General features: G+C 35.4%; 1 protein-coding gene across 3 annotated transcripts in view; it reads right to left on the bottom strand.

Annotated features, from left to right (window-relative positions):
* Positions 1-12,493, bottom strand: part of TTC29 (tetratricopeptide repeat domain 29) — a 228,575-nt gene that overhangs the window by 97,847 nt on the left and 118,235 nt on the right. For all 3 annotated transcript variants that reach the window (XM_054066168.1, XM_054066170.1, XM_054066171.1), the window contains one exon: positions 3,386-3,571. In XM_054066168.1, the coding sequence (XP_053922143.1) occupies positions 3,386-3,571 (186 nt within the window). The remainder of the gene's footprint in view (positions 1-3,385; positions 3,572-12,493) is intronic.

The raw sequence follows: 12,493 nt of genomic DNA, 5'->3' as shown, positions 1-12,493 counted from the left end.
AATTCTCATTCTTCTCCTGTCTTCCAGGCTGCACTATTAATAAATGCAGTTAATACAGATATGGTTATTTAAATTAGATGAAAGCATCACGTAATTATGAGGCATCGTTCACATATTACACACATCCCTGTGTCTATATAGGTACACATACATACTCCTACATGTATATATTAATGCATACATCTATAAATATATATATGCCCAAAGGAAATGGGCATCTGACTCATTCAGTTTACAAACAAATTAGATTGCATCATAAAGTACTGAGAAAAAAAAATAATTTACAAGCTGTATCTATCTGTTCTAATATAAAAAATGGCACGTTTAGAATTTTACTCACAACACCATTATTACTCATGGAATTTTATACAATGCCACATCAACGTCTGCTCTTACACTTTCTCTGCAATGAGAACTTATTATTTAATTTTTCACCTGCTGAAAATAAAAAGTGCATGGAATACATCTGCTGTTTTTTTCTCAGTGGTCCCTCAAAGCAATTCCTACACTTACTCTCTTGGCTTCTTCATTTTTTTCACCTCTCTCTATGGAAATAAAATATTTGTAAAAGACAGATCCTACAGATTCAGTGGAAGTGAAAACACATCTAGCTTTCTCTCTCCTTATCAATGTTAATAAGAAGCCTCTCTTCTACAAGTTTCTAATATTTTACAGCAGGAAAATGAAATTTACTCTCCTCTGAGCATCTGAAAGTGTATTTCACAACTTTACTTATAGCCCATAATGGGCTTACAGATATTTAAGGATTCAGCAACTTTTGCTTAACACACCAAAAAAGTTAAATGTTAAATTTTTCTTAGGCAGTGGTCAGATAAGTAGAGTCACACAGTACACGTCTTTGAAGCTACTAATAGATACAGATGTTTGCTTTTACGCACTTTCTTATAATTTTATTTTTTAGTAACTGAAGGACAAAGTGAAAAGGTTGCACAAAATCCAGCTTTTTCAATCATTTTATTCTACTGATTATCAGATAGATAACCTAATTAAACATTTTTCACTCTAATTGAAAATTACTTGGTTGCAACTGACTGTGGTTTTAAGTAAGAGCTCTCTCATCTACTTGGAAACTGGATTTAGCTTAACTTCAATTCCAGGAACAATTCTAGAATAAATAAATAAACAGTTTATTCCCCAAGCATTTAGAGAAAAACATGAAAATATTACAGACAACACCAATACATCAAGAGTAAATGTCATCAAACCAATCTTCTTTCTCATTGTTACAGAACTTTCTTTACAAAGCACTAGAGAGGCATAGTTCACCTGCAAGTATTGTTATGCGAGTGTGAATTAGTTAGGAAATCTTACATAGACATTATTACTTCATTGTCAATGTTGAAAAAGGTACTTGGCAAGGTTCCACAGGTGCCCATTCTCAGTCTGTTTTACTACTTAGCACTTTCATTAAGGATCCAAATTACAGGAAAGAAAAACTTTCTTTATATGTTCACATGATACCAAACTAGGAAGAGAAAGCATGCTGAAAGACAACTTCAGAATTCAAAACAATCTTGAAAATTTCTAGAAACCACCTACAAAACACAGAATGATACTCAGTGCAAAAAGAAAGTAACATATCCCATTTAGGCAGAACTAACGGGTGATTTCAGAATGGGGAACAGAACAGCTACCCAGCTGTTCTCCAGAAAATAATTTAGAGATTAATGAGGATTATGGACTGAATATGAGTATGCAATTCATCCCAAAACAATGTAGATGTCATACCTGAAAATACAAATAAAAAATTCAAACTTGTAAGAAAAGTAATCCTTTCATTTTCTTGATCATTGGTACTAACTCAAATTTTAAAACTGAATCCAGCTCTGCAAGTTGCAGGCAAGAAAGATGTGGCAACCATTCAGAGAAAAACAGTGTGAATGACCAGCAGTCTAGAAAACAGGAGGAAATATTGAAAAAGGTGTGACTTTCCAGATTTAAGAGAACATGGGAAAAAACCTCAGGAGAATAACCTTTCAATTTGAAAGTTGCAGATTATGTTTTATGTCCAGTTTTCTGTTGGGAAAATTAGGCCATCTTTCAAAACACACCCATTTTGTCAGACATTTAATGGAATTACACTACTTCCACAAAATATTTCTACTTTTGTGAATATTCTGGTGTTTTTTTCCTGAGAAAAGCTGTTTTATTTGAAAACCTCCCCACAAGCTGAGCTCAACATTGGAGTGGTTTCAATCCTCAAAGTCAAAAAATTATGGAAAACCATAATGATTATACAGATGACAAATATTTGAAGCAATGATTAGGCATCCAGTACACTTAGGAACTAGAGTTGGAAAATTCAGTTTGGAAGTTTTTATTCAGTTACTTGAGGCTCAATCATTTCTTCTCTTCCTACTACATTAAAGCATTACATACAAACATAGTAAAAAAGCACTTTTTATACCCAGACTGCTAGATATATATATATGTACACATATACACAAACTCTTCTGCCGTGAAAACTAACGCATGCTTTTAAATATAGAAATAGGGCTCATCTTGATATAAGAAAGTAATGTTTTTTACATTGAGACAATCATCCACTGGAATAGCCTTGCCAGTGATGTGGTAGAGCCCCCGTTGCTGGAGATTTTCAAGATGTGATTGGACAGGGTGCTAAAATAATCTCATTTAGGTTCCCTTTCTCATGAAAGGTTGGACTAGATGACCTTTTGTGGTGCCTTCCAGCCTGGATGTTTCTAGGATTCTAGTTACTTCTATTGAGATCTTTTCTAATTTCAGAGACTCCCAGTTAGAGGATTCAGATACGTGAATAGAGAAGTGGAGCTTGTGGTCAGTGCAAAGCTGAAGGAAACGCCAACATGGCAATCACATACAAACAAACAAGATGCCATTTTCAGTCAAGAAGGTAGTTTTAAAAAGAACACAAAAATATGGCTGCTTTATCCAAGGGTAAATTGGAGGCAGGATTAAACTGAACTACATGCTCATACTTCTTTTAAATAAACCCAGTTTGTGTAACTACAGATTGCCTTCCTAGTCAAACACCTGTGGCCAGAGGCAGCATTATCAGTCTCTTCCTGAAAAAAACACACAAAATGAAATTACATCACACCCAAAGAATCTGCGCTAAACAAGCGCTTCCTCTAAACTTGTGTTATGTTTTTCATATGAGCACTTCCAACTGTAGATAGAATGTCAATGGAAAAACAATTGAATAGACTTCTTTCCCTTCCTGTACACAGCTCCAAAAATTAAAATTGCAACAGTTTAAAAACTTCTTTTAAATTATGGTCGAAAATCAATTTCACATTGAATACTGTGTTCTTTGATGAAACACAAATGCAAAATATGACTGTCAATGCTGATACAATCGAGTTTCATGATCTTATTGACTTACCTTGTTCCTCATTGAGGAGGCCCATATTTGCATGTGCTTGTGCCTCTCGTTTCCCACCATCGATTTTTGCTAGTTGAGCAGTGTTAAAGCATTTCTCATAAAAGTAATTACGTAACCATTTGTCCTCATAGTCATTGAAACAGTAGGCCAAGTTAAGCTGGTTATCGTACACCTTCTCATAATGCCCTTAAAAAAACCAATTACAATCAAAATGTTAGATCATCATCAGCTTTCAGAAATCCTACATGTTACAGCAATAACCATAAAATAAAAGAAAAAAACTATTTATATTTCCACTGCTCACATACCACCAAGTTCTTCTACATGTCTGCTCAGAAAAATATAAGGGAAAAATGATAAATTTACAAATTAGGCAGAATCAAAAACTTATTTTAGCAAGAGCACAATAAAGTAGTCTCATTTCTGTATGCAAACCCAAAATGAAGTTCAATACATGCAAAGCCTGGATAAGACGTCGGCATGTTAAAAGAGAAAAGCTACAACGAGCAAAAAAAGCACATAGACACTGGTGGAGAAGCGCTTGTCTGAGTCACTGTGACCTGAAAAGGCACCAAGACCTTTCAAAATGGGTCCAAGGTAGAAAGCACAGTGATGACAATAAAGAACCAAACAAAACACACTGCATACTCTACAAACACAATCCATTAATTAATATCATTTTAGATGTTCAAAGTTAGACTAATAAGAAAAGCTTTGACTTTTCATGTATACTCCCATTCTTAGTACCTTATCAGTCTTAGAAATTAAGGACAAATTGAAATTTTACACCTTGCCCTCAAAAAGACAGTTCACCGAGGTATTGCTCTCAGAAGCAGTGTGGAAAGGAGGGGAGACTTGAAGTCACAGATCTCATTATTTGAACCCCTTCCTTCCCCCCCCCCCCCCCCCCCCCCCAATTTAGTTCCCATTTTATCATCTCAGACAGCTGAAATGAATGCACACCGCCCCCAAAACTTATAAAAACACAGCAAGTCCCAGAGCTACGTAGCATTACAAATTTATAGCAAACATATTAGTCATGATTTCAAAATCACTGAATGAGAGCTTCTATGGAATTAGAGTTCTTTCTCTCAGAAAATCACCTTTTAGAAAAAAAAAAAATCCACAAAATATCCTCTTTGGATCATTCCAAAACTGTATTAATTTGCAGTAGAGATCTCAAATTTACCTGACAACTCTAATAACACTGATTTCCCATAAAAGGGATTTGAAATATATATTCCTTTCACAATGCTGAAGAATCCATGAGATGAAGTAAGCATCAATCTATGTTTCACAGCTAAATTTACCACTGGCTAAGCTAAATGAATTTTCTTTCCAAACTGTGCTTATGTCAGATGTGAATGGCAGTAATTAGCTAAAATTCCACTGCAATTTTGGTTGGCTACTTACTGTGTTTGTGGCTGTTAAATGAATGTACACCAAACAAGCAGTTCTTAAAAGAATTTTTGTGTAGTTGGGTAAAGGAGGAGTTAAGAATCACAAGTCCTGCAGCAAGAAAGAGGCCATTTGTTCAAGCTAGATGTGTGCACAGAACTGCTTTGCTTTTGAGAGATATGCAATTTGTAAGCTTTGTTCAATGATCCAAAAGGGAGAAAAGAAAGAAAAAAACCCTCCTCTTACTGCTGTGCATGGAGTATCACAGAAAAATCAACTGGGGAAAAAAAATTTTATTTCAATACAGACAATGTATATTTCAATACAGACAATGTATATTTCAATATAGACAAGTTCTCAGTAAAGTCTAGATCTTTTAAGAGTGTTTTAAGACTATGAAAACATATCAAAACACTTCGACTAAAAGATGCAGTTAAATTCTTTATTTTTGTTATCTGTAGGAAGAATTTGGGAAAAAATGAGCTTTCAAAAAGGGCTGATTTCTCAGCTCTAAACTCTATTATCAGCCATGCAAGTCATGTGCATTTTTTGGAACAAACAGCAGCAATTACTCAAAAAATTATTCTGAATGCATCACTAAACCACACTAGAGCATGTTTCCTCAGCGTCACCTCCTGCATATTTTCCTCAAAACTGAGTGACAAATTACATATGGTCTAATACAAAGTAATCCAAAACTCTGCTTCTGTCTGTTATGACTAAGTTGTTTATCTTCAGAGCATCTTGATAAAGCTCTTCAATGTATTGCACAACACAGTAAGAACTTTATTATGTCTTCTGAAAGAATCCTATTGCCATGTAATCATGTCTGCAGTCTTCAAGAGTTTTATCTAGTATTTGTTTCTCCTCTATTTTTATCTATCTCGGCCATTTTAGAGAACATTCATTGATTTCCCCCAGTAAAGTTTCCCAAATCAAACTGAAATGTCTTTTCCTCATTCTTGAATACTCTCTTTTTATTTACAAATTAATTTCCTTTTTTTTATGGTAAAAAATACCTTTTTGTTGCTTTTACTTTTTTTTTTAATGAATTATATTGCTTTCCTATTTATTTTCTGGTTTCCCTCCCATGAAGTGGTATCTCCTATTTCTACCTTTTTAATAATTTCCATTAAAACACATAAAACTATGACTTCTGAGCCAGTTCATGTTACATACATTTCCATTTATAGTATTCTAAATAACTCTCCTTCCAAGAAATTATAAACTTTCATGATCGCTTTAGGATCATTAAAATAGGAATACTCCAGAAATTACATCTAGGTAAGATTATCATTTGTATATAAGGTTTGACACCAAAACATAAGCTTAAGTTTAGAAATTTGGTTTTAAGAAGAATAATTATCAACATATAGACTTTATGTATCCCTAACCAAAATCATTCCTAGCTGTGAGTTTTCATGTTTTCATGCCTTCCCCTTGCCCTCCCACCCCCCAGTGCTAAAAAGTATCTCTTAGGTACTTCTTCTTCAGAACGTCATCAGATTGTACATCACATAAAATTTATACATACATTTGAAATTAAAACTATTTTGGTATAATAGTCTCATAAAAATCTCTGCAAATGATACTGGAATGGAAGTATCAAAAGCGGTTTAGGCTTAATACATATCTATTTACCAGTTTGTGTGGGTGTACACATATATGCATATATACAAAAATGTGTGTAAGCTCATCTATACGTATGTACAGATAAAAAAAGTCAAGACATAGTTTGGATTCATCCAAACTAACCAATTTAGATATAGGTATGGGTTACCCTAGGATCCCTTTACCCTTAATGAAGAGCAGCAGATACTTCTTGGATGCAGTTTATCTCATCTCAACTTAAACATCTACTTTAGCACAAGGGAGCACTTTTAAAGATTATCTCAAAAGTAAAAGGCATAGATTCCAATGACAATTACAAGTAGATAAACAAATACCCACATGGACAGAGAAACACAAAACCTGATTATATCCACTAACATAAAGATACCAATATGAATTATATATATATATATTACAGCTATGTGAAAATGAACTTAAAAGATACCAGAGGATACATATAAACGGTTATAATGACACAGTAAGGGGAAAGATAATTGGATTGTCATTTGGGTAGAACACTAGATACAGATTTGTTGCCTTTGAAATCTTTGCTACAAAGTATCAAGGCACTAATGCTATATAAAATTACGCAAATAATTTCAGGTAGTGACCTACAAATCTCAAGAGATGGAACTGACCTGAGGCAGACTATCGCTACTGCCACAGCTTTGATTGAATGAACTTTAATGTGACCCTCTGATGACTATCCTGCTGGTGAATAACGATGAGAAGTGCACAAAGACAACCAGTTCTCTGTAATTGTCTTGGACAGTGGCTGACCAGATATGCTGGTAATAAAATAAAACCCATAAGATACACTTCTAAAAGCTGTATTGTCTTCTGGATTCATAGTCAGATTTAAAAAACAAGAAATTCATGGAGATTATTCTGACAGTGTTAAAGCTAGCACGTTAGTAAAAGTGAACTATTACTTTCGCAGAAGAAGCAAAAAAATATTAAAATAGGCAAATACTGTCTTCTACAAAATCTCCCATAGGTAGTTCAGCCAGTAAACTTTGACCTCTCTGATTTTGTACAGTAAGTGCTCTACATTTGATAATAGAATACATGTAGACAAGTCATCTCTATGTATCTGTTGATACAAAAAATAATTATCTGCACCACTCATCAGTGAGGAAATAATGGCACTGGAATGTGATACCAAAGAGAAGTCCAAATCACACAAGCAATTGTAAAATGGTTCCCGCAAGAAAAAAATCCTGTTTTTAAACAAGAAACAGCTAAGAAAACACAAAGGTTCAAAGGCTGATATCATTAATCATTCAAAAATTACATTAATTTCATAAAACATTGGAAGCCGAATTCAGGTCTTCCAGAACAAGTAACAGGACTGTGAAAACACTGTAAAAGTGATCATCTACCCAAAATGACAGCTACAAAGAACAAACAGAACCGCATGGAGCAGATGGTGAGGCCTGATAGTTTGCAGTTCTGGACTTAATTGAAGACCTGAAACTTTTGGTATGTTTATTCTTTTACTCTTTTTTAGATGCAAAACCTCTTTCCATTTTTTTCCAAAATACCATGGGTAACAGTTATTGCAATATTTCTAGCCCACCTTAAGGCATAAGTGTGAAATCTTACAGAAAAGCTTTCCATTATAAAATGCTAAACTTTGGTTTTGACCTTAAGTACCTCATACAAAGAAAGATTTCCCAGTGTAAACACATCACATACTCATGCTTTCTTTATATACTTTATGAAAAAGCACTTTTGCAACAAGAACTAATGATAACTCATAGTGTCAAAATTCTTCCCTACACTAAAGTGAGGGGAAAAAAAGCCAAGTTAGTACTTCCTTCTAATTTTATATTTGTTTGATATTCTCTAGAACAAGGGTCGGCAGCCTGTAGTACATGCACAGGTTCAGCATTTAGCATACATCTATGAAGATTGCATGAAGTCAGGAACCAGAAGCAGATGAAAGCTGAGAAATGCAACAGCTTCCAGGTCTTAACTCCTACTCTCCACCAGCTGCCCCAATGATCAGCTAATAAGCACTGTCTTGCCCCTTTGAAGGCACATTCACAGCCAAGCATAGGTCCCCTGCTTTGGCACAGGGGACACCATCATCTGCCACTATAGTGCTGACTCCTCAATATATGTTGCAGCTACTGAGCTGTGGCATTTTCCATGGTTTTGTGCCCCTGCTCTGGCAAATCAGAGCCAATGGCTGAGACTTCTCTCTGTCTAATTGTTCTCGAGTTGTAACTTGCCTTGCACCCTCTTCAACATGCGTTATACAAGGAAACCAGCTTGCTCGAGCAAACACTGATCATATGAGCTCTTCAATGCCTCTGCCAATCCTAGGCAAGAATTCAGTTAGGGTTCAAGCCTACATTTAATACGTAATCTGAGAAGCAATACTTTTCAAGCCCTTGTGAAATAATACTGGGTCAAGTGACCTCTAATTTGACAAAAAAAACCCCAAAACCCATAAAACAGATTTGGCACAATATCACAGAAACCAGCCTCAGTCTAAAACACATGAGTGATGCATACTATCAATCATTCTTCTGGTAGGCTTAGTGCTTACTGAACAAAAGTAGCTATACCGTACTTCAGCAAGACAATTCAAAGAAGTGGCTTAATTTAACGAGCCTACAGACCCGAGAAGTAAATTAGCAATGCATTTTAAAACAATAAGATTGTAGCAGCCAAGCAGTAATCTAAAGAATCAGTCACATTCATATAATAAAATCTTTGCAAATAGATACCTTAATAGTTAAAAGTGAAATTAAAACCTTTATCTGAGGAACAACAACATTATCATCATAATGAACCATTCTCCCAGGTACACGTTACACTGAGTGTTGTTCAGAAATTCCAAAATATAAGCAAAAGACTTCTCTGTTGGATTTCCTTTGCTCCTACTTCTTCCCGAAGACCCACAAAACCACACAGAGACAGTCAAATTTTGTCTGGGTCTTAGACAAAATGGGCAAAAAGAATTCTATTCATTTGGTGTGCCTTTGTGGGGCATGGTCACTGTTTGTTCACGGGGTATCAGCAGCCAAAGGATATTTAGTTAGCAACACTCAATCTCAGACAATCCTAGACTGTGGCTTCAAACTCTCCCTCTTGCTAACTTACAGGACAGTACTGGGTAGGGGCTAGGGAGCTATGGCTCTTTGAAGGGATAGCAACAAAAGCATCATATTATACCTTTTCAAAGACAATTATATCTTTAAGTGAAATTACTCCGAGCAGTACAATCAGGCAGGCCACTCCATTGCCTAAAAATATAACTTTGTTTGAGAAAAAAACCCAATGTTTTCATACACCCGTGCCAAGAAATAACTGTACACATCAAACACCGGGCTATGTATATACATTGCTTTGATATTTATCCCTCGTTCTTCTGTAAAAAATCCTACATCTATATGTATTTCAACAGCTAAGCTATGCCCCCTTTTTAAGCTACTGAGACGAGAACTAGTAAAAAGAGATGTTAGCTCATGACAATGAAAGAAGATTAGGGAAAAATTGAGTCGTTTCTATTTACTAAGTCAGAAACGTTTACATCAAAAATGAACAAATAGGAAAGCAGTCAAGTATTACCAATATTTCCGCCAGTGTTTCGGGGACAATGTCATACCTGGAGCAAAATAACTGAGCTAATTTTCTGAGAAGCTGCAAAGATTAATGCTAGCTCTCTATTTTTTAATACTTCTGAAGTATTCAAATACAATGACAACGAGATTAAGCTGGACAGAAAATAAGATACTCTCTTTGCATACAGTACAATATTGGTAATAGCCAATTAAAAAAAAATGAAAATATTCCCACATGATTTGAAGTTCAATCAAGATGTTTTACTAAAAATGAAAACAGACAAAACATTCACTGGCATATGTAGAAGTGAACAGTCTGTACAATACAATGCTGGTAAACAAAATGTTACTTTTTTTCAAATGCAGTAGTAAAGAAAAAAATTGCTTTTTTAAATCAGCCCCCACTTTGTGACAGATGGTGCTGATTCTATCCTAGCAAACGACATACATCCAGCATTCGGGTCCTATAACTAAAAATGCAAAGATTGACAAATTCCACCAATAAATATGAAAAGTGAATGAATACCTAGCATTCTCAGTGTACTGAGGTAACAATCATAAAACTCTAAAATGGGGAGCTGCAGTTCTAAATTACATTCACAATTAAGACAGCAACACTTCATGATACAAAAAATATCAGGGGAGAAAAACTAAACAACAAATATTTACTGACACAGTAAGTGAAGTACTGTTTTCCACTTCAGGTTCAAAAACAATCCTGCCATGAAGTACAAATTCATCAAAAAACTTACAAGTCAAAGAAGATTTTTTTTTCTTTCCATAATTTATACCTGCTACCTCTTCTTCAACACACCCGTTAGCTTAGGACAGCATACCTGAAACAGGGAAACTTTCAGCTAGCCTAATAGTAGCAATGCTAACTCACCAAGAATCTCTCACAGCTCGCAGCCCCAAATTCTACTTTCAGCCTTTTAAGCCTGAACTGTGAGGGCTGAAGAGCAACTGCAGGTCAGCTGCTGTTGTGACTGCTACATCACAGTAAGTTGCAGCTGAGGTAAACTGCTGAAGACTCTTAAATGGTGTCAACTAGAGTTGTCAGGAGATCATAAGCCAGAGCCCCAAGCAATTTGATTAGAATTAGAGAGTAACTGGATTAGCTGAACTACTGAATTAGCATTTGATGAGCTGTATAATTCATATGTTATCTTCACAGCACTACTAGCTCTAACACCTGCAACGGGAATTAGCACCCACCCCTTCATGTTCCAGGTGGCTCAAGCCTCACTTAGAACAAACGAAAGATCTCTGCAAAGGTTTGCATTGAAACTGGTGAAAAAAACCCAAAACTATAGTTTGACCTAGCAATTCAGTAAAGATGTTTGCCAGCTCTATTGGTATGTTCTCACTATTTTCTCTTCTTCCATTTTAACCCAGTTTAACAGGCAAAGTTGGGAGGTATTCTCTCCTAGAGGCAAGAAACAATCAGTCAGATAACTGGTGGTATCTTGTCTCTGTGAAAGGTAGACTTACAGAGTCTAACACACAATAAATGCTGGGTTCCGTGAGAGAAAGGGGCACATTCGCCAACTCTTTTGCCACTTATCCCTTTTTAACACTGAAAAATATCATGCATTGAAGAAAGGCAAAATGCTCTCCTCAAACGGCTGTGGGAAGCAAGCGCATCAAGGTAAGCTGTATCTACTGCTTTCTGAACATCAAAGCATTGGCAGTATGCTTCTGTCAGAGCAGTTTGAGCACGAACCTTCTTTCTTGTACTCCTGTAAGCTACAGTGGCGCCTATTCAGGTTTCAGTCATACTCCAGTCAAATCTGAAGGTTCCTCCCAATCACGGGCTGGCTAAAATTCCTGCCTAGGATTACAGAGAATTAAATAAAAACCCACAACTTTTGACTTTCATAGTGAACATAAACCAAACATTTTAAATGAACTTTTTTTTTAAGTGCCGAAAGGAGGTTCCTTTTCTTCCTTTCTTTAAATGAAATTGTCAGTTTCTAAATTTTAGTCAAAAAGCTTAGGTTTCAAACTCACAGGCTTTTTTGTAGATGTTCTGTTTTCTAATGTTTAAAATGCAACTTGAAACAAGCCAACTACAGCGATATCAGCTCAGCATGAAATGGAATAGGAGTTAGAGGTCTGTCTGCCTTTATCCTTATAATTATTCCATAGAAGAAAGACAGAGTAAGTTATGTTACTATTTATGTTAAAAGGAAATGATAAATATGAGTGCTTAGTAAATAGTAGGCAATAGAGAAAATACAGTAATTTAGAGTTATGTCTTCACTAATATCTAGTAATTCACAGGTGGCATGTTACGTCTGTGTGCTGTATTTTATTTGACATGTTCACAGTCCTTTTTAAGTCAGTCACAAATCCAAACACAGTTAGCAGACAGGGTATTTAATAAAATCAGATTTATAAAACTACTACTGCGTGAGACAGCACTTCACCTATTACATTTTTCTAATACAAATGCCACTACTCAAATCAATAGAGAAAGAAAAACAATAAATAATGAAACAACCAGAAAATAATTGAGATGTTA

The sequence above is a fragment of the Cuculus canorus genome, chromosome 4 (genome assembly GCF_017976375.1).
Source record: "Cuculus canorus isolate bCucCan1 chromosome 4, bCucCan1.pri, whole genome shotgun sequence".
Lineage (NCBI taxonomy): Eukaryota > Metazoa > Chordata > Aves > Cuculiformes > Cuculidae > Cuculus > Cuculus canorus.
The sequence above is the reverse complement of the archived record's forward strand: the minus strand, read 5'-3'. Positions and strand labels throughout refer to the sequence as shown.